We start from the raw sequence: 23,233 nt of genomic DNA, 5'->3' as shown, positions 1-23,233 counted from the left end.
GCTGAGAACTCCTCTGCCTTGAGCCCAGCACCATGCCCTTATATACTGGAGGAAATTGGGCTTGGTCATCAGACTCAGCGGAGATGCAGAGCCTGCAAAGGGTTTGGCTTGCCTGCAGCCATACAAGATTTTTACGAGCCTCAACAATACGATAAACACTACACACCTAGCTCCCAGGATGGGCTCACAAAATTGCTGTGCAGACAAGATTGACTCGTGTGGTAATCATTTTATCTGACAGGATCTCTCCTCAAGTGTTCGTGGCTTTGAGAAACTAGGACCCCACATTGACTCCTTGGTGTGTCTTGATAAGATTTTGTAATCCCTGCACACAAGTATGCATGTCTGTACTCTCACCCTGCCACTGTACGCTGCTTGAGAAGCAGTGCAATTCCTCGAACCTGGATCCCTAAGGGAGCTCTCGTCCTTTTTCTGAGATCATTCGTTCAAACTCCAGCACTTATCAAATTACATCTCCTGGAACAGAGTAAAGGCTTTGGAAGCTAAAAAAAATCAAATGTTTTCTGAAGTAGGCTTTTACAAATGCACTGCACTGATCGTCTAGAGAGACAGCTGTCACCCAGCTGGATCAATAGGTAGATGGCCTAGAAGCACCTGAGGGGTACACTGTGTTCTTTCCTGAGTTTCTGAGTTGTTCCTTTTCAGAGATAAACCAGGGCAACAGATAGGTATGTGAGGCCAGCAACTAAAAGCAGAGGGTGTGCAAACGCCAGCACAGAATGCTCGTGGAGTGATGAGATGGCAGACACCCATGTGGTAAAGCCAAGTGGGGGACTTGAGGCATGGCAGCAGGTTTGGAAGGGAAGGCAGTCATGGAATTCTGGAAAACTTGACCTGAGATGCTCACAGAGTCCATGACAACAACTGCTAAGGAGGATGGGGGAGTAAGTCAGAAACAGGTCATATGCCGGGAAGTGTTTTATGGTTTATATGCAGCAAGTTAATGTTCATTTGAGAAAGATAATAATCTACCCATTTTTAAATGAGAAAACTGAGGCATGAGGGTTGAGAAGCTTCCCTGCATCTCCATAGGTGGTAAGTGGCCATTTGGAGTGTGAACTGAGGGTACCTAGCTAAATCCAGTGTGTAAGATCCTAATCTGTGTTTTGTGTGTCAGTGTGTAACTGAGTTTACAGTCTCCTGTGTGCTGAGGGGTAAACTGGACTGCATGAGATGCTGTGCTGCTATGGAGGGCTCAGAGAGAGAGAGAGAGAGAGAGAGAGAGAGAGAGAGAGAGAGAGAGAGAGAGAGAGAGAGAGAGAGAGAGAGAGAGAGAGAGAGAGAGGATTTTATCCTTTGAGTCCTTGGCTCCTGGATCATAGGAAACATTCCTTCACATCACTCTGAGAAGAGGACCTTGAAGATGAGAAATTCTGCTCTGTCCAGGTGTCAGCATACACAGCATGCATTGTACCAGGCCAGGGGCCTTCCTGAAGATCCGTAGTTGATCAGTGTTTACAGAAGGTAGTGACATGAAGATCTGGAAAGACCTGAACCTACACAGATGATCATTTAAAGACTTCTTAGAAACCTGGCATGCTCCCCGCACTCGATGCAAATGGATGGAAAGGCACCTTCTAGAGGAGCCTGCTGCTCTGGCTTCTGCCTCCAAACAACCTTGTGAGTGCATGGGAATTCCCCTCTGTACAGACAAGCTCTGAAGGAGAGGGGCGTCTGAAACCCCAGGGAATCATGCCAACCCTCTGCACTGTACCCATAAAGCTTTCTCTTGTATCATGTTTGCCTACCCTCCTCCAAAAAGTACCCCAGCCTGTCCTCTGTCCCCCACTCCTCCTATTTCCACAGCACTGTCTTCTGGAACTCTCCTAGTGCCGACATCCTTTGGCTGTTAAACTAACCATCTCTTTAGGGAATGAGTAATCCAGGTCTTGGGAACAATGGGGACTGGAATGGCCTTGGTGTGCTAATGACTGTTGCCTAATCATCTTCTGACAGGCAATCAAAATTCTTTTAGTTCAGCATACACCCTTATGAGACATATCATTCTGCACAATCGATTCCTTCTAGCATTTTGGAGGGGTGTGCATATGTGTCTGCATGCATGTGTGTGTGCATGTGTGTGCCAGCCAATGACAGATCTTTGCAATGAGCCCTGCTTCCCTAAGCAACCAGTGGAGAGACGACCAGGCAATGGTGACAGCTTACATCTCAGCAAACACACTCTAGCAGGTACCCTGAGAAGGGGAAAGGCAGGAACTAGAAGGATCAAGAAGACACAAAATCAACTTAAGTTCACATGGCTCCTGTAGGACACATACCAAAGCTTGTTTCCCACTGGAGCCCAGGGAACTATGCCATTGAACCCACTATATGGAGCTGAAAGCTGAGGCCTGGAGAGGCTTAACACACTCCAGCTAGGACAAGACATGTGGGACCAGACCCTGGGCTTTCTGCTGATCTGCCTCCTAACCTGGAGAAGAGGTATGGAGAAAGCAAGTGGACCTGGGGACTATTCTCACCTTCTGATGCTACAAGACTGTACCATCAAGCCTGTCTACCACTGGAATAAGAGCGTGGCTCCAAAGGGGTAAATGGCATCTGCCTGGGGCATGGAGTCAATTCCTAGGAATGCTCTGATTCCTGAATCGAACCCCTATCTTCTCTCCACAGCTCATTTTTAACCCCAAAGCATAGGAACTTCGGCCTGCTAGTGAGCCACAGTTACTTCCTAGGATGTCCCGAGATGCTGGACACTTTTAAAAAACACCTGTGAAACAAAGGCATACGACGCACATAGAAAACACAGGCATGAATGAAGAGGAGAAGCAGCCCAAACTTCTGTAGGTGCCAAGCACTGCTAGGTGCCTCATCTCATGTGGATGCTGCTGAGAGGTACTGGCCCCGCTTTACGGAAAAGATAACTTGGGTTCACAGAGGTTGAAATGTGTGCCCTGGGTCACCAGATGGTAACTGACAAGTCAGGCTCGTCCAACCCCAGAGCACATACCTCTTGACCTTGGCCAGCCTGTTGCCTCCATCGCATACACAGTCTCTGCTCAGCCCCAAGCAGTCTATGCTTTGTCCAGACTGACAAGCACCCTTCTTTCCCCCTTTCCCTGTCTTTCCTCATTTTCCCGGTCACTTCTCTTTCTGATAAGGTCTTCCAGTGTTCTGGCAACTTGTTCCAAAGCCTATCCCACATGCAGGCCTTATCCTACATACAGGCTTTGGGATCACACACACACACACACACACACACACACACACACCTCACATCCTGATTAACTGCTCTATACTCTTGCTTCAGTCTACCAGGCCACTTTAATAACCAACCACTTAACTTGTCGGTGGTCAGCCCAGACCTCACCTCCTCCAGGGAGGTTTCCTCGATTAACAGAATGCTGATGTTCTGTTGGGCTCTTTCCCCTAAACTGGATTACTGCCTTAGCAGAACATATGCTGATATAGTGGCTCTTTTGCATGTATGTGTCTGTGTACTTGTTCACCAATACAAACCTTCCATGTCCTAGGGGCTTCTCAGCCTCGTATATGGGCCCCAGCTATGGAGGGATAATCCCAATATTCCAGAACATCTGCACAGGCTCTCCCCACCCCCACCCCCACACTGCTGCCAAGAGTCAAGCTTTGGGGCACAGCAGGACCAGGTGTGGTGATGTTTTGAGAGCTTTTTGAGGGATGGGACCAAGAAAAGAATTAAGAGGAACATGCAATGACAAGCCACCCAACCCTGCGGGATGGTGCCAGGTTTGTGGGAGAAAGAGATTTCAGGGGAGTGGGGAAAACTGGAGCCTGGGAGGGGTCCAGGGGAGTCACAGACAATGGGGAGGCGGGGTGAGATGTTGAAAGCTGGCAAATGGCTGAGGAGGGGCCGAGGCTTTTTAATGCACCATGGAAAGGTGCAGAGCAAGGGGCAGATTCATTGAAGGCAGGCAGCAGAGAGGACAGCCCCCGAGAGTCACTGCTGGACAGTGGGAGAGCCAGCAGAAGCCAGAGAGGAGGGAACCAAAGAGCCATAAGTAAGAGAAAGGCAGTGAATGCTGTATCAATCTGTACTGGGGCAGGAGTGGGGGGGGGCGTGCTGTCACAATCCTGGTTGCACATTTCTAGCTGTATGACCCTAGGCAAGTCACCAATCCTCTCTAAGTCTAAGGTTCCTCATTTGTAAAATAGGGGCTAAATCTACCTTCCAAGGAAACTGCAGGGTGTAGATGGGAGAGAGAAACAGAGAGAAAGAGAGAGAGAGAGAGAGAGAGAGAGAGAGAGAGAGAGAGAGGTCAGTAGTATTCGCTGGTACCATCATTGGGAACATTTTTGCGCAAGCCCCTTGCTGCAAATTGTTGAAACACTAAAGTTTAAGTTCTTGAAACTCAACAGAACTTGTGAGTACCTTGTGTTTGCCATGGGGAAGATAGTGTTGCACCTCAGAGAGATGATGCTAGCAGCCAGCACCTGTAGCAGAAGGGGGGCAGGATTAAATGCAAGGATCCCTGACTGAAACCAGGGAATGCCTGCCTGTTCTGTGGAATGGAGCAAAGTCCCATGGGGGCAGCAGGCTGGAAGCCAGGCTGCAACATGGAGCCCCCAAAAGGCCTTCCAAGCTTAGCATTGGGATGTTTGGAAATGATTGTTCATTCTGGAGAACCTCCCAAAGCCCTAGTTCCCAGCCCAACCCAGCAACAGAGCACTGATCAACTTGAAGACATCCAGTTTCCTGGACCGATCGGAAAGCTGATAAAACCAGGACAGTGAGTCCAGCAAAGCCATGGGAGCAACAGAGAGCTTGACGAGGGACTGCTGGAGCACCTGGCTCTTTGATTTAATCCTTCTGGGCCAAAGGGCTAGGCAATTGGGTGGCATTCTCAAGACTCCTCCTCAGACCAAGCACTTTCCCAGCCTAGACACGCACATCTCACCCAAGGTCAGATGGAGTTAGAACGGTGGTGAGCCAATGGCTGTTCTTCCTGCTCACCATGTTCTAGATAAAATCTCTGCAGCTGAGAAGCTGGTGGAAATTAAATTTAGATTTCTGTTGCGGCCCGCCCTGCCACAGCCTCCCAGGGGGAGGAGCAGCTGGCAAAGCTCCCCTGGGATTCACACGAGCTCCTGCCAGTCAGTATCTGACGGGTGATGGGTGATGGGCCAGCTTCGCTCTCCTTTTGACTGCCTGCCTTATGAGAAAGTGCGATCTCAGCATCATGGAATACGCCACCAAACCCCTGCTGTCCTGTCACAGTGACAATGGAGACCACGTGGGAAAACACAAGCAAGGCATTCTGTACAGTTTATAGAATTGCTTGTTTTTCTCATCAGGATGATGGGAGTGTGCTGGCGTTTGACCCTGGTGAGACTGCTCATTGACCACACCACGGAACCTTTCTGGAGTCTTCGGATGCCTCCCAGTGCCCTAGTGCAAGCCCTAGAGAACTCCCTATTTCCCAGAACATAAGCACATAGACTCCAAACTCCAGAGTCCTTGCTTGTCTTCTCTCCTCCCCATATTTCTTATGCCCCTGCCGTGGAGCATCTCCCTGCCCACAATCCTAGAACTGGGGCATTTATTTCCCTCCTAGTCCAGTTTCCATTCCTCCCTGACTAAGATAGTCAAGTCTTTGGAAGTTAGAAAAGGCAAGGCTGTGTTTTCTGGGACAATCCCAACTCCGGTACAGAAGGATGGAGAAAGACGGCCTATGACTAGCCCCATCCTGATGCTTTTTCCCAGAGTCACCCTGGATTCCCTTTGAGCATCATACGCATATGAGTGATCTCAGTCCACACCCTCAACTGGGTCTAGTGCTGCCAGAAAGCTCAGATTTGTTTTATGCTCCTGGCTCTGTGCATGTCTTTCCCTGGTGTCTGACCTTATTCTTCTTGTTAAAAATACAAAGTAGGACCCCTGTTTTCCTCTGGCTCTCCCACAGGCACACTTAGGACAGCAGAAATGTGAAGTGCCTCCATGCACATGTCCCCACTGTCCTTTGTGACTACCCTCAACCTGATAACTCCCCAGGGGGCCTCTCTCATCACAGCTAAACAGCTGGTGTCTCTCACATGGAATCAAATCTACTGTAGTTCCCACCCGTCCAAGTGGGTCATCGGCTGGGGCCAAACCTCTTTATCTAGCCAGACTCATCAAATCTCTGCAGCCAATAAGTCCATCTCCCTCTGCCCGGGCTTCTCTCCAGACTCTCCAGCCATTCACGGTGACCAGGCTTCTTGTGCCCACCAATACTGCCCTGGTCACTGTTCTGTGAATAGGGTCCTGTCTGTTACCAGTCTTGGCATTCAGAGCTCCCAGAGTGGTCTCACAACAGAAGAGCCTGAACAGGGCTCTTCCTAGTTCTCCTCTTCCTGGTTCCCACAGCTGTCTTCACTCCCACCACGCCCTGTTGACTAATGCATTCTCACTGACAGGTAAACGCTGTCGATCATTTTTATTCTCACTGTTGTCTATCTACCTCTCCTTGGCTACTGCCTAGGCTCTAGGCTGTTGGATTTTTACTTTAAATACCGAACCTTGCTTCCATATCCTCTTTCTCTTCTGTTGGGACAATCCCTCTGCTTATCTCTCCCTTCCCTAGCCTGCTTCCAACAGACCTGCTACTAAGACAGAATGTCAGGTGTGCCTGGGAACACATCTTACCAATACAGGTTGTAGTCAAAGCTGAATGCATCTCATATCTAAGTTCTATCTGTATTCCTTTATTGAATGAGAAGCCAGGTCACAAATCTTACGAGACTCCCTCAAACAGACTCTGAAAGTCCAAATAGGTAATCATGGAGTGATTGACTCCTTTTTTTTTAATTTCTACATCTTGCTTCATTTAAAGAATGGATTAAAGCTGCCCTGGCCCTTGTCCCCGATCAGTGAATAGACCTCCACTCAGCAAATGCCCCACCCTGCTTCCTTGCCTCCTAACTTAATTTCTCCCTCACACATTCTCACCCTTCCTTATCTTTTAATCTCCAGAGGACCTCCCTGGCTCCCTGCCCACATCTGCCCCTACTTTAACCCCAACCCCCACACCACTTTCCAGTCTCCAGAAGCTAGCTCTGCCCTCCAGTGACCCCTGCTGCAGCCCCACATTCCAGCTCTGTGTCTGCTTGGGTCCTGGGGGCAAGCCTCATTCCCACCACCAAGCTGGAGAACCCGCAGCACAATCCCTTCCCCTCTACTGTGTCTTTTGTGTTTCAGCACTTCAAGATTCAGAAACCATTCTCAGTGGCATCTCAGTGCCTATCCCACTGCCTGCTGCACAATAATTGACTCTGGTATGATTGCAGCCCATAGTAAGCCATCATAGGAGCTACACAAATGTAGAACAACTGTGCAGCTTGGGAGACTTTTCAAGGTGGTACACTGCTTGGCAACAAAAAATAATGAAGAGAATAGTCCTTGGGGGCCCAGGATAGCACCACAGGAACATGCTTGCCTTAGAAGCATAAGGATCCGAACTGTTCTCCCAGAACCCACAATTTAAAAACCTGGCATATGACATACACTTGCAATCTTAGCAACAGATTAGGAAGAAATCAGCGGGTGCATGGAGCTCACTGGACAGTCCACCAGACTAATTAATTGGCTTGGCAAGTTACAAGCCAATAAGAGAACTTCCCCTACCCCCAAAAAGAAGATAGACAATACCCAAAGACCAACAGCTGATGTCCTCTGGCTCCATGGGCACATGCCTGCACACGCACGTGCACCAACGCGCGCGCGCGCACGCGCACACACACACACACGTGCCTATATATGTATATATATTCACACAAGAGAAATATTAATATCAATAACAATAATAAACCTTAACTTCCCAAATTTGAATTAATTTCAAAGAACAACGTACTGAGATCACAGAAAATTTTATTGTAGAAAAAACAGAACTGCCAAACCCTTCAAAGTACAGCTTCCAAACAGGCAATGAAGTCACAAGCATTCCCCAGGGGACCCAGACAGAATTACAGACTCAGCAAGCCAGTGAAGGGGACCCCAGAACTGGGAATCAAGGCCACATTCCCTCTCTAGAGGCTGTTCATTGGGTGGTACTTTCCTCTTCCTGCCCCATAAGCACAGTCCAAGAATTTTCCATTGAACCATAAATTACATTTTAAATTAGGAGTCAAAGTAAATTCAATTTTCAACTAGGAGTCAAAGTCTAGCAACGTGTTCAGAATCAGGGGTCAGAAGAGACTTAGGAAGTCTGAGAGAAAGAGCATTGGACTGCCTGCAAAAGCCCCGGGGCCGTTTCCAGACTGATGCGAGGCTGATCTCTCCATAGCCTGTCAACACCTGCCATTCCTCAGGCACTGTATGGAGCAGGGCTGCCCTGCAGGTCACGGTGGTGGGGCAATTCTCAGCACTTGCTTTTGGAGCCGAGTTCTGGAAGGGGCTGGCTCCAAAGGGGGGAGGCTGCTGGAAGAGGGAGGGAAAGTAACAAAGCCTGATTGTCCCCCACCCCATCCCACCCTACCCACTGCTGAGAACAGTCATTCCTTGGACAAGGGCTTAAATTCCTGGGCCTACTGAAACATCCCTACCTGGGGCTATTAACCCAGGGGATAAAATAGTCCAGTACGGGCATGACCTACGGGTACTGAATCAGAACAAACCTACCCTTGCCATCACGGTGAGGGAGCATGAGGCTACACAGCAAGGGGCCCCGATGGTCCTTGGCTCCCCTGTGTCCCTCACTAAACGAGCTTGCCTTGCAGTGGGCTTCTGGGAGCGAAGATTTCAGAAGGGCCACACGGCGGGGGGGGGCGGGGGGGCGTGTTATTATTTACTGAGCTACTCAGTTTTAGGAATTGAGGCCTCTAGTGAAGTTGTTCTCCAAGTTCTTTTTTCTTCATTGCTGGACAAGGCGCCAGGGGATCAGGACCCGGTGGAGGGATGCCCGAGTGAGCATGTGTCTTTGACGAAATAAAGAGGCTGTGAATCTGACCTGCTTCCCCATCTAGAGTCGAAGTGACCTGGAAGCTTGCTGAGACCCATTGGGAAAAGGTAGGTGAGAGAGCCCGGGAGGGACTGAAGGGAAGACGGCGGCAGGAGAGGTCCCGCAGCCGCGTGGCCGCTACTCCACCACGCGCCTGCGCGAGCTGTGGGTGGAGGTCTGCACTATCTGAGTGCGGGAGGAGCCGCCGCTCCGGCCGCCGCCGCCGCCGCCTCCGTATTTGCTGCTGCTTTTGCTGCTCGAGCCGTAGCTGCCGTAGCTGCCGCTGCCGCCGCCGCCCCCGCCCCCGCGGGAGCCTGCTCCTCCTCTGTAACTGCCGCCTCCGCCGCCGCCGCTGCTGCGGGAGCTGCTGCGGTATCCTCCGCTGTAACTTCCCGAGCCCCCGCCGCTGCCGCCTCCATAGCTGCCACTGCCTACGGTCACCTGACTGCTCTGCACCGCTGTACCAAGGAAGGACAGATGCACAAGGGTCAGAAGGACCTGGCAAAGGGGCCCAGCTGCACCTGCCACGAGCACCAGCAGCACGTGATCCGTGGTGACCTCCACTTTGCAAACAGAGGCACTGGAAGTCAACTGAGCACTTCATAAGGACGTAGGCATTCATTTAAGTATGCTACCCCTGTTTAGGGACAGGTCCTCAGTGCTCAGTGCTCAGCTTTTATGGAAGACATCTCCTAATGATCTCCAACCAGTGTCGGCAAGTATCACAAGCGAGAAAAGCAGGCCTTGCTCACTCTGGTGTCCGTGTAAGAGAGTATAAACAAAGGCCACCCTGACCAGCCCAACCAACATCCACCCAGACGATGCTACTTACAGATGCTCACTTGACTCTGCAGTTCCCCTGACATCCTGTGAAATCAAAGCAAGGTCATCAGCCGTAGGAGCAGAGACTCTGGTGTAGGGGTAAAGTAGGGCTGTCCCACAGCACTTTCATGAAGCCTTGTAGCATTTATGGGTCACACCTGGCTGGAGTTCAGGAACATGACACTTGGGAGAAGTGGGGTGATAGCAATGGCTTCTCCCCTGCCCTTCTAACCTACACATCCTAACTTGAATGTTTCTGCTCACCCTGAACCACCAATATTGCTAGGGACGCCCGGAAAAGCCTTTCTTCATTCTCATTGCTCCATGGGTACATACATATCTTTGGCCCACGGGACACGGCTGCTGTACACGCACCTGCTCTCCTCGCCCTCCAGCAGCTTGCGATAGGTGGCAATTTCCACATCCAAGGACAGCTTGGCCCCCAGCATTGCCTGGTAGTCTCTCAACAGCCTGGTCAGCTCCTCCTTAGACAGCTGCAGGGCCTCATCCATGTCTTGCAGCTTCTGCTTAGCATCCTGGAGAGCCCTCTCTCCTCTCTCCTCTGCATCAGAAATGGATCCATGCATCTGTTCGATCTATACCAGAGACAAGTGGAGGATCACAGAGGTATTGAGCGCCTGGGATCTGACCCGGGCCTTATGGGAGGTAGCATGTCTGGCGAACCCACCACGAGCACCCATCCATCCCACCTGCTTCTTGACACTGGCAATTTCTGCCTGCAGCCTCTGGATGTTGCGGTTGAGCTCTGAGATCTCCATCTTGCTGTTCTTCAGGTCGTCTCCATGTTTCCCGGCCGTGATCTGCAGCTCCTGGTACTATGGGTCAGAGGCAGCACCATGGTCAGAACTGGTGGTTCATTAGGGTCTCCCAGACAAAGCTCTGGGCAGAGTTGTGATACTATATACACCCACCCCAAACTTCTCTCAGCTGAGGAGCAAAAAGACATGTGTGGACAAAGAACACCACACACACACACACACACACACACACACACACACACACACACAGGCCTATAGCAAGCCTCCCTCCTCCCTCAGGAAGCGCTGACAAGAAAATGTGCATTCTGACAAAACTCCCCTTCCTCAGTCACATGGCAAAATCCACTGCATCCCAGAACATCTGCTTCCAGATTGTGGGATAGAGGTCAGTGACCCTAGAGTGGCTCCAAAATCCACAAAGTAGATCACCACATCCTGCCTACTCAGAATTCACTGTCAGCCTCTGTTCCCTCAACTAAAGTCTTAGTCATTCAGAAACATGAATTCATACCTAAGAGGTAATAGAAAATATGTTTAATTGCAGAGTGACAAGTGGTCACCTAATAAGTTCCCATACTAAGAAAGCTGTAGAAATTTAGAGTCACAGAAAGTAATTTCTAAGTGATATATAAAAGAGAAAAATAAAAACAAAAAGTATTATGAAAGATAAAAAGAACAAGCATTGTGGCAGTTAAAGAACATGCTTGTAGTTTGCACTTCTAAGTTTAGTTAGGACTAGGGTTTAATGGCAGTTGCTTGTTAGGCTTAGGGAAATTGGGCAGTCTGACACCTATGAGTATTAGCTAAAAATAAATAACTAAAACAGGCAGGAACTAACCAAACACATTCAGAGTGGGAGAAGAAAAGATAACCCTTAGCCAGATCTTCTGTGGTCTTTACCATTGATATGTCACACTTTAAAGTCAGGAGGTGATATCAGCCTGGGTAGCGTCTGTTTATCTGAGGGTGAAAACTCAGAGCCCAAGCTCACCTTGGTCTGGTACAGTGCCTCAGCCTCGTCCTTGCTCTTCTGTGCAATCAGTTCGTATTGGACGCGCACTGCATCAATGATGCTGTCCAAGTCCAGCGAGCGGTTATTGTCCATCGACAAGATGACATTGGTGTCGCTGATGTGGGTCTGCATCTGGGACAGCTCCTGTGAGACATGGAGCACAGCTCACTCCTTCCACCCTCCTTCTAGAGCCTCAGTCTTCTCCCTGCTTCTCCCTCAAGGCTGAGGAAGCCAGAATCTGAGCTAGAAGGGCCTCTTGGGAGAAAGCTCTCAGGATTGTTATATGCTATGAAACATACATGGATGGTCTTAAGTATCTCCACTAAAAGTGATGGGGCCCAGGCATCTTGGCAGGAGGAAGGAGCCCCACGACCCCCTCTCCATCATGCCTCTCTTGAACTCACTGTCCAAGCCTTGTTCTGGCTTCCCCACACTTTTGGTATAGCTCTTTGAAAGACACAGTTGCTTCTTGTAGCTGTAAGAGCTCTCAGCAACAGTGGAAAGGACTCCAGTTTGGAGTCACATGACTAGCAGTTTTGCCAAGCAAATAATTAAAATCTCTCTGTTCATGCATTCTTCTGTTGAACTAACAACTCCATAAGGTAAATTGGTGGCTCACGCCTTTAATCGAAGCACTCAGGAGACAGAGGCAGGCGGATCTCTGTGAGTTCGAGGCCAGCCTGGTCTACAGAGCAAGTTCCAGGACAGCCTCCAAAACAATACAGAGAAACCCTGTCTTGAAAAACCAAAAAAAAAAAAAAAAAGCAGAGCTTCTAATACAGCATTCAGTTCAAAACATGAACCACCAAGTTGGATACATGTGGCAGGTAGACTTGGAGAGAAAACTATCCTGATCCCCTTCAGTTTGTCTTTTCCACAAAATCCCTTCTATTGTTTTCTACAGGGTTCTTCCAGAGCCCAACGGCTTTCCCACAGAGCCCAAAGACCTGGTTGTTACCCTCTCATCCTAGGTGGCCTGAGAACATGAAGCAGGAAACTTCACCCTCACCTACTCAAGATTCTCACTGCCCTGCCCACATCTCCATTGCCCCCACAAGAACCCTTGTAGTTGAAGGAATGGCTGCCCCAGTGTGAAAGCTGAGGTCCTGGTGAGATGAGCCTCTCCAGTTCGTACTCTTATGGGAAGTGGGGAAAGAAAAGGGCTTCTCCTCAGGACTGAACTCACCGTATCGAATAGATATTTCAGGAAGTTGACCTCCTCGTACAGCGTGTCCACTTTGGACTGCAGGTCTGATTTGCCCATGAAAGCGGCATCCACATCCTGAATTACAAAAATGTTTTTCATCCCCCAGGCATCACCTGCCACCAGCTTCATGACTGGCTCAGGGCCAGTGGCAAATGCTCTCCAAGTTTAGTTCCTGGCGAAAAGGTGCCATCACTTCACTCAAATCAGGGACTTATAAAGTGACTTTCTTAGCTAGAAAGACACAGCAATTTCCACACATGGGTCAGCTACATCTGCTCTCTAGGTCCCTCCCCAGATCCCAAGACAGTGTCCTTCCGACTTCCTTTCTGTGTAAGTGCCTTACAATTAGGCAGAACACATGCCATCCTGGTACAAGCGTTCACCCTGTCCACAGCAAAGAGCAACCTCCTCGGGGCTCTCCTACCCAATCCTCAGCTCCCTGAGGAGCCCCCCCACCCCTTTCCCTTACCTTCTTCATAACAACAAAGTCATTCTCAGCATTGGTTCGCTTGTTGATTTCATCCTCATACCTGTGATGGAGGCAAGAAGCAGCCTGAAAAGGCTAACCTTGGCTCTCCGAGGTTCCACCCTGCAGCAGAAAGCCCAGACTTCCCCAATCCTCCACTGTCGTGAACTCAAACAGCCCTGCTCCCAGCCCTGCTGACCCCTGCCAGGGCCTGGTGTTCTGGCCTCACTGATGAATGGCTGAGGGTAGCTCCCAATCCTACTAACCGATACTAAGGACAAGGACCCGGCATGGCATGAAAAACTCAGAGACACACAGAATGTCCCCAAATGCTCATATTTGTTCTGATTCAATGTTACAAATGTTTACTTCAAGCTTTTATATTAAGACTATAAAGTAACAACCACTTTGACTAAATCTTTTAAGAGAAAAAATATTTTACCTATAGTTCTGTCCCCACCTGTGACCTACAATGTGAGTTCTAGTTTTCTCTGTAGACTCACACACACACACACACACACACACACACACACACACACACACACACATGTGACCCTCCAGTGACCCAACACAGTAAGCATGTCAATGGGATGCTAAGAGAAGCACCTGTACCCTTGTAAGAACTATTAAATATCATTTCATTTCAATCAGTGCTACTCTGTGTGGTCCCCAATTCACTAACATTAGCATCACTTGGAAATATGCTCAAGATACATATGCTCTGGCTGCATCCCAGACTCACTAGATCAGAGCCACTAGAGTAGGGTGCAGAATCTGATGCAATGTGATGCATGCTGAAGTTTGAGAACCACAGATGTATTCCTCCCAGTACTCAGCAAGGAGGGCACACTCCAGACAGAGAGATGAATTTGTAGGCAGGGCTCACTCATCCCCTCATCCCTTGCTCTTCAATGCTCAATATAATTGACAACTGGCTGTCACTGCTATCCCACCAGAACTGTCCTATGTAAAATGTCTCCCCCTGCAGTAATATACTGCAGAGCCCACATGACTGTCCCTGGTCCCACTGCAGCAGCAGGACCCTGAATGCTCTCCTTGACCCTTCCCCCACCTGGGTCCTTACTTGCTCTTGTAGTCCTCCACGACATCTTGCATGCTCCTGATCTCCATGTTTTGGCGTGACCGCTCGGAGGACAGAAAATCCACCTGCCTCTGCAGCTGACTGATGTAACTCTCAAAGATGGGCTCCAGGCTGCTGGTTCGAGTCGAGGTGTTCACCTGCTGCAGCAGCTCCCATTTTGTCTGTAGCACCTGGTTCTGCTGCTCCAGGAAGCGAACCTAAAGATCAAGGTCCCCAGGATACCCCAGGCCATGGGTCAGAACAGCTTTCTCCATGGGAAGAGCAATCAGTGGCCTTGCAGCACACTCAAACATCACAAGTTCAAGATCGGCTTTTAGGCCACTGGGGGAGGTAATGTGGTTCCTTATGTCACCTCCAGCCCGTTTCATCCAGCTACATTCCCTGACATAACACTCACCCCACACTCACTTTATCCAGGCCAAAATGACCAAGTGCCATGTCCTTTGTCTTTGTGACTGGAGCGTGGCACGTAACTGAGGCAAGACAGCAGAATTTTTAAATTGAGTGCTTTCACTTTTTAAAATCCTGAAATGTATTTAAATGCCCCAAGTAAGAACTTTGGGCTGAGATATATTTGAAAAAAATGCCTAGATTACTATTTCCAGGAAATAGAGCATGGGCATGGCCCTAGTTCTTCTTGTTGTTGTTGTTGTTTTGTTTTTCACTTTTTCCCCTCCCACTGCAGGAACAAAGATTGGATACATAGTCGGGGCTGGCTGCATAGATCAAGTGCATAGATTGGCCTTCATGTCACAAAATCCAGCTTTCACTGTTCCCCTGCTGGTGGTCCATGGTGGAACCTCCTCTCGCATACAGTGATAGAGATGGCTGTGCCAACTATGTGCTTCCCTCAGGGACTATGCACATGTGTGCACACACAAACAAATGCTCACACACTCTTATACATATGTGAAAGTGTGCATCACATACTCACATGCACATATATTTTTTTGGTTTTATGAAACAGGGTTTCTCTGTATTGTTTTGGAGGCTGTCAGACCAGACCAGCCTCGAACTCACAGAGATCCGCCTGCCTCTGCCTCCTGAGTGCTGGGATTAAAGGTGTGCGCCACCACCGCCCAGCTTCACATGCACATATTTACATGCACAAATATTCACACTCACACACAGGCATATTCACACACACACTCACATTCACAAGCACACATTCACACACTCACTTGTACACAAATGCATGTGCCCACAAACACATTCCTATATAAGTATGTTTATAAACACATCCATTCACATATGCACATTAAGAGACAGAAAGAGATCCCCAAAGCCCAGCTCCTTCCTCCAGGAGCTGTGAAAGGGAGTGGGGAAACCATTGCTTTGTGGAATCAGAAGAGCACTTTGCAGACACTATCCTATGATGCACCACTATAAGCCTCCCAGAATCCCCAGGTCCCTGAGACTACACCTGTCTAAGGGTCCAGCCCTTGCCAAGTCCTTTGGATTCTGACTCTAATCAGAAGGATGTATGCAGAGAGCTTATCTTGGCTGGCTGTATCACAGCAAGGGATTGGGCAACCAGCTCTCAGAGCAGACATGTCAGCACAGCTTATAACACCCCCACAAGAAATTCCTGCTACTATCTATTTTTATTCTGTGGTGACACTCCCAGGGAGTGGAAAAGTCAATTCTACACCCCATTACAGCTGTATGATTGCTGACAGTGGCATAGTGGGTATGGACTTTCTCAGATGGTGGCTTTTATTCCAAATGAGACAAGGTGTCAGGGGAATTTATTAGGAGAGGAGAGGGTGCTGTGCTTTCAAGGGATGGCTCTGCTGTGCTATTGAGAATAGGTCAGGCTGTACTAACAGGAAATCAGAGACCAGGATGAGAACTTACAGTAATAAAATCTTGATGTATTCCAGCTGGAGGCCCAGCGGCTGACGGTTATCATGGCCTGCTCCAAAGGGAAGACAGGAAGCCACTATCTCCTGTACCTTGGTACCCTGCTGTAAAACTAAATGGGTCTCTGCTGATAGCAGGAGCCTTGATCCAGTGAAAATCCCAGATTAATTTCCAGAAGTCTATGGCACTTTATGAATATCAATTTTTCCCTGCTCCTCCCTTGACCAGCCTTGGCCTCCTTTACTATGAAGTCCTTGCTCCAGGCAAATCTTCCCATCTCTGCCTGTACTCATGCACAGTGATGTCCAAAAAGGTTTCTCACCCAGAGTGATCAGAAGTAGCACATGGTTCTATTGAACTCCCTAGGGCTGTCCATGACCCTCCCTCCATGTCCTCCTCCTGCTCACACACTGCTCCATCCAACACTTGCCCAGATAGCAGGCAGTGGTCATTGTGCCTCTCTCATCAAGTGCCGAAGAGAAGGCTTTTGCTTTCTGCCAACATCTCCTCTGAGATCTGAACATAAGGTAAACCTAATCAGTGAATTGGTTTAAGGGGCATCACAGTAGCATGCAGGTGTAAATTGGTTATGTATATGAATGTGGGTAGAAGGATGTGTAGATGATATTTATTGTGGATGATAGATGAGTGGGTGGATGGATATGTAGATGGATGAATATGGATGGATGGGTGGATGGATGGATGAGGGTGAGTGGATAGGTAGATATATTGGATGGATGCATAGATGCATGGATGTAGATAAGTAGATAGATATAGATAGGTGAATGAATGGATAGATAGATGGATGTATGGAGATGGATAGATGTGAATAAGTGGATGAGTAATGGATGGATATGTGTGCCTGGGAGGATAAGTGGATGGATAGATGTGTGCAGATGTGTAGATAAATGGATGGTGTATGTGGGTAAGTGGATGGATGGATGGATGGATGGATGGATGTGGTTGAGTTGGTAGGTGAAAGGAAAGATGTGTATGGATGGTGGGTAGAAGGATGGATGCTGGGTATCCATTTAAATGAGTAAATGGGTGACTAGATACACAGATAAATGGAATGTGGGTAATGATGACTGAAAGTGAGATTACTGTCATGGATAACTGTTGGGTTTTGTCACAACCCTTATCTGCTTTCCAACTAAAAGGGAAAGATAAAAACCACATATCCCTGAGAAGCCTATATTAAATGCTATCTCTGTGAAAACTTTGGTCAAATGCTTTCTTGGGGTCCCAGAACACACAAAAGAGGACGTGACTGTCATCATCAAACTGAAACAGCATAGTAGTAGCAGCACTGTGGCAGAGTGTGACACCCTCTTGACTAAGGACTCTATCTGCCCCTGAGGTACTCACCTTGTCAATGAAGGAGGCGAACTTGTTGTTGAGGGTCTTGATCTGCTCACGCTCTTGAGTCTTCACCCTCTGAATTTCAGGGTCCACCTCCAAGTGTAGGGGCTCCAGGAGGCTCTGGTTAATAGTCACCTCATGGATACCCCCAGAAGGATAAGAAGGACCGAAACCCCCAAGCCCAAAATTGCTAGCGCCAAATCCAGCACCCCCAAAGCCACCTCCAAATCTGCCACCACCATAGCCACCACCTCCAAAAGCACCACCTCCAAAGCCACTACCTCCAAAGCTCCTTCCTCCTCCAAATCCTCCTGCTCCTCCACCTTGACAGAAACCACTGGCGCTTCTCCCCACTAGGTTCCCAAAGATGCTTTTACTACCACCCAGACTGTAGAGACTCCTGGAGCTAAAGCCCCCTCCATAACTACCCCCACCATACCTCCCCCGTGACACAGACCCCACAGCCTGTCTCCCACCACCAAAGCCTGAGGAGGACCTGCTGCTATAGGCCCTCTTGCTCCTCGAGCTAAATGCAGACTGAGAACTAAACCTGTGGCTCATGGTTGCTAGGGCAACCAGAGGTGGGAAGCAAGGGCCCAACTGGAAGGAGGCAGAGAGCAGGGAGGGAAGGAGTTGTGACTCCCTTGGAAAAGATCTGGCTCAGTCCCTATATATACACACGCCTGCTGGGCTGGGTGTCTGGGAGGGGAATATTTGCCAGTAATATCTGCTGAAAAACCTCACACCTATGTGTTGCTGAAATTACATTGCGGACAAACTCCCCCGACTTGATCATTTATCATTCATCTCTTACTACGGAGAGAGATCGAAGGGTAGCAATCTCTCTGGATCTCAGTGTTGGAAACTCCTGTAGAGTTTCTCCTCAAATCTCAAATTGATCTTTTCCTAAGAAACGCCATTGAGTTGTTTGTTTTGGGGTGTACCTGTGGAATGTCTAGAGACTTTGGGACCACAGCAGGGATGAGAGTGAAGATACTCGCTATAACAGGGCTGTCCCTGTGTTCAAAAGCTGGTTTTGTTTTGCATCTTTTTTGTGTGTCAACAAAATATTTTATGAGCATCTCCCTGTATTAATGTCTCCTAGACTCAAAGGTAAACTACCCCAGATTATCTTCTTCTCTTCTAGTATTTATAAACTGACACTGACAATATTTTTGCAAAAAAAACAAAAAGAGTAGTTATCCTTTAAGGGACATGTAAAACCACAGATTTTTAAAGCCTTAATTTGGAATTTATTATCATTATTATTATTATTGTTTTTATTTATTATTTATTTAGCCAGCATGAAATTGCCCTGCTAGTAAAAAAAACAGCAATAATAACAGTAAGTTCCTAAAGGGTTACTCTCAAATTCTATACTTATAAGAGAATAGCAATGAAATAACCATGGCCCGTGTGCATTCTCTGAGGACTGTCCCCAATAGGAGGCCTAGTGTGAAGTTCATGGGAGTGTATTCGTATCATCCAATAGAGTGTGTTGTTGCTTCTGAACACAAATAGTTGGTGGACTGCATCCAAAATGCACTAATAAATGTTTTAAACATGAAGAGAGGTAATAAATGTCCACTTTCAAAAAAAAACATCGGGTAATGATTTCTCCACATGAACACAATTATTTGAAACCTGAAGGAAACGTAACAGGACCAGAAAAGGCTGTGATATAATAAATGTTACAGAGTGCCTGAGGTCCTCAAAAGTCACAAGGAACATGAATCACTCTTGTGCAGGTTGTGGGACACTTTCTCCTAGGATTTTAATGCCCTTTTTTCTATATGTTCATTAAATAAATAAATAAATAAATAAACTTTTCGACAGTTGTTGCTGACTCCCAAGTGCCCAAATTTGGGGCAGAAATCAAGGCAGGAGAGATCAGGTGGCCTGAAAAGGAAGAGATGCAGCTGGGAGCAGCTTTGGAGAGGGACATCCTGCGGCTGGGAGTGCCCTGAGAGCTGTTGCCAGAGTTCCTGCCTTATCACTGTCCACAGTGCTCAGCGTGGGAACTGATTAATGGGTCATCTCCAGGGATCACTGAAGAGGGAAACGAGAGTTAACCTGAGACGCGGCCAAAAGCTCAGCTCTCAGCTCCAGGTCCTGCTTCTGCCTGGCTGTTGTCATCTCGGACAAGCCACTTGCTCCAGAGCCTTGGATGCTACCTTCTTTCCAGCCTCCACGAATCGAAGCACAGCAGAGAGCACTGCAAAACCCTCCAAATGTGTGTGGTAGCTGCTGTCTCCCTCCCACGGCCCCATCCTGATGAACAACAACCATCCCACATCATCTGTGGATCCCAGCTTCCGCTGGGGCAGTGCTATACGAGTCGAAACAGATGGCCATCCTAGTCCTTTTTATCTATACACAGCCCTAATTCCCAACCCTAGCTAGCCGCTAGGGACTTTAGGACAATGAAGCCAGGACCCCTTGCTCAAAGATGAAGAGAAAGCAATGGGGCCAGAGGAAGAGTTGAAAGTGAAACCGTAGAGATTCATATGCACGGGAAAGTCGACAAAGGCCAGCGTTCTGAGTCGAGCTGAGGCAGAAGCAGAGAAAGAGGAAGGTCAGTCAAGAAGACGGGAGTGTTACAATGGCTGTGGCAACAGTGGTTGATGAAGGGATCCTTGAGATGAGCATCTTTAAACTTGTCTTTAAAGCATGGCTTGGCCCCTTCCCAGCCCCTTGGTTTGAACACTTGCCTCCTCAAGTCTGGGCTTCAGACCCCTGAAACAGAGAGACCTAACATCAGCTGCGCTCACGTTTGAAAGAGCAGCTGTCAGTTGGTCAGATGAGCGGGGCTCTTTCCGCTAACACCTTCAGGAAGCTTCCCCTAAGACCAAAGCCTTGGGAGACTCTCTGCAGTGCTTGCCCATACTGCATGCTCCTGTCCATCTCTCTTCATGTCCAAGTTCACACCCAACTAAATAAATAGAACCAAGCATGGCCCAGGAGCCCCTCCCTAAAAAGTGTCCATCATATTTCTGGCTGAGTGGTAGCAAAGGCTAACACATAGATATTTTGAAGAAGGAAGAGCCTAGGCCCCACGTTGGGCCAGCCTCACCATGTTCTGACTCTGTGGCTGTCCTGTTTACTGATTGCTGATACTCCCTCCCTATCACTCTCCGCCTGCCATCAGCAAGTGCTCTCCTTAAAAGGAAAGTGGGAAGTCAGCTTGTCCCCACCTGACTCCCAAATACTGAAACCCAAGGCTGCCAAGAGGGTGAGGCCCAGGCAGCTATCAGCCACCAGAATCACAGTCTCAGCAGCAGCTGGGGGCAGGGTTCAAGAGGACCTGCTGGTGGAACCCACAGAAGCATCCTCACAGATATGCTCCCCATCTCATCCAGCATCTCCCAGGGGCTGGAGTTAGATACAGCATGGGCGTGGCAGAGAAAGGCCTGAGGAAGAATCTCACTCACCAGCCCCCACCCAGAGGGCAAAGCATGGTGCAGTACATGTGGGGCTTGTGCTAGCCTTGTGATAGGAGCTTTGGGACCTGTAATCTGGGGTGATATCGATGGGGAGAGAGAGGCTGCTGGACAGAGCAGAAGCTCCAGCCTTGGTTTCCACCCAGCAGGAGCTACTTCTCGCTGGTCAGGCATCAGAACTGGACTTGCAATAGAGGTCACCAGTGGTTGGCGTCGTTTCACAGGAGGAAGTGGGTGCAGAGAGAGGGACTGGTCCAAGCGACAGAGAAGGCTGGTGGTGCAGCTGACATTGCAGCTCCTCTCTCCCAACCCCAAAAGAAAAGAGAGGTCGGCAAGGAAGTCCCAGGCATCCTCTGCTCTGAAGCCTGGGAGACAGGCACGCTGAGGGCTATCCCACCAACTGGCAGGTCCCGTGACCAGGTGACAGTCTGGCAGGTCATGTGACCAGGAGGAGGACGGTGGTATCTAGTGCACAGCACATTATTGGAGAATTCTGATTTCTGGGTTGGGGTAGCTGCTGAGCCACCACCTAATGCTCCCAAAGCATCTAAGACCTCACCTTTGAAACCCTCTTTGACTAGAATTCCAGGACCAACCTGGGATTGAAGGATAAAGTAGTGTCCTTCTACCTCATCAAATCTCTCAGATGCTCTTAGCCCCCGAAGCCCCCACGAGGTCTCAGCACATCTCTGCAGATTCCATGGGGAAAGGTCCAGAGACAACATTTGTTCCAGACATAGCAAGGCTCTTCCATCCAAAGTACTGGAGGTCTGACTTTTTGAACACCCTTCACCAAAGCTGGTACTGCCTCTTGTCCCTGAGGCAAAGGGAGCAGCTGGCCATGTGTGGGCCTAAAGGAAAATAAGGTTGTAGGCTGGACCCAAGCTGAATTCCAAGAGAAACAGTAAGGCCCTAGCTGTGAATCATGGTTGTCTGGGCAGAGGATGCTTCCGTATATTGAATCAAGATGGAGTCAAGGCACACTCAAGGTTATAGGGATCATTGGTAATGGGGTGTGGACCAGAATCCCAAATCCCTGGGGCAGGGGATAGGAAATAGTCAATAAGTTCCAGGCTCATATGTCCCTGCCCATGTTAAAGAGATTGTAGCAGTATACAAGCATAAGGAATAGCTATTATTCTTTCCTCCATTTAAAGAGTAATCAGGTTCCTGGAGCAATGTCATAAACAATGTGACCATTTATTGGGCTCTTACATGGCATTTGAGCCCCATAGCCACATCTTTGGGGCAAAAGGTTCATTCACATGTAGAGGCCAGAGGTTGGTTTCAGGTGTCTTCTTCTGCCACGCTTCATTTTATATTTTGAGACAATCTCTCACTGAACCTAGAGCTTGCCACTTCTGCTGGATTGTCTAACCAGATGCTCCTTGGATCCGCCTGTGTCAGTACCACAAGCACTGGAGTTTCCGTCTCCACACGTCTGTCACCAGGGTTACAGACTCACCTCACACTCTGATTTTCATGTGGGTGCTGGGGCTCTGAACGCAGGTCCTCAAGCTCACACAAGCATTTTACCCACTAAGCCATCTCCCCAGCCCCCATTTTTTTCTTCAGTGGGCAAAGTTTCTTGTAACCCAGGCTGGCCTCAAACTCTCTGTGTAACAACCTCCTGACAGTCCTGCCTCCACCTCCTGAGTGCTGTGGTTACAGGTTTGCATCACCGTGCTTGGCATGTGAGGCGCTGGAAGGGAGGCTAAGGACTCCGGGGATGCTAAGAAAGTACTCTGCCGACGGAGCCACACCCCAAGCCCTGCAACCACACTTCACTAATGACTTTCAGGTGTGGGCAGGGTAGCCCTGACCCCAGGTCTCACCAAAGCCAGAGACCCTGCCATTGCTCCTTCTGCTTCATGGGGTTAGCTTTCAGAGCTCAGCTGCTGGGATCTAAGTCTTGACCCCACCTCATTTGACTCCCTCTACATGTTCACTGTTCACTAGTCTCTCCACACTTACATTTCCTCATTTGTAAAACACAGGCGCTGCCTACCTCATGGGACTGGGCAACTTAGAGCAGTTAATTCATGAGACACTCAGCACATAGCTGCAAATGACAAGATGGTCACTTTAACAGTTACTGTACAAAGCAACCCTCTGTCGACTACACTGGGTTCTCCATCCAACTTCTCACAACAAATTACAGCATCTTCATTTCCAAAATCATAAGCTGCAATATACCATATACCATGTAAAGGACTTCAAAGTACTTTGCTCTAATTTCCTTGTTTC

The 23,233-nt window shown here is 48.7% G+C and overlaps 1 protein-coding gene across 1 annotated transcript; it reads right to left on the bottom strand.

The window, feature by feature from the left end:
* Nucleotides 1-7,847: 7,847 nt before the first annotated feature.
* Krt77 (keratin 77) lies at nucleotides 7,848-18,178 on the bottom strand. Its single transcript, XM_005067286.4, has 9 exons — nucleotides 17,553-18,178; nucleotides 14,304-14,518; nucleotides 13,223-13,283; nucleotides 12,733-12,828; nucleotides 11,526-11,690; nucleotides 10,466-10,591; nucleotides 10,131-10,351; nucleotides 9,766-9,800; nucleotides 7,848-9,391 (listed from the first exon to the last, which is right to left on the bottom strand). Exons 1-9 carry the CDS (start codon nucleotides 18,105-18,107, stop codon nucleotides 9,072-9,074), a joined length of 1,794 nt encoding a protein of 597 aa, XP_005067343.1. The 5' UTR covers nucleotides 18,108-18,178; the 3' UTR covers nucleotides 7,848-9,071.
* Between the last annotated feature and the right edge of the window lie 5,055 nt (nucleotides 18,179-23,233).

This window comes from Mesocricetus auratus, unplaced genomic scaffold, assembly GCF_017639785.1.
Source record: "Mesocricetus auratus isolate SY011 unplaced genomic scaffold, BCM_Maur_2.0 Super-Scaffold_100010, whole genome shotgun sequence".
Lineage (NCBI taxonomy): Eukaryota > Metazoa > Chordata > Mammalia > Rodentia > Cricetidae > Mesocricetus > Mesocricetus auratus.
Note: the sequence above shows the minus strand (reverse complement) of the source record. Positions and strands in the feature narration are given on the sequence as shown.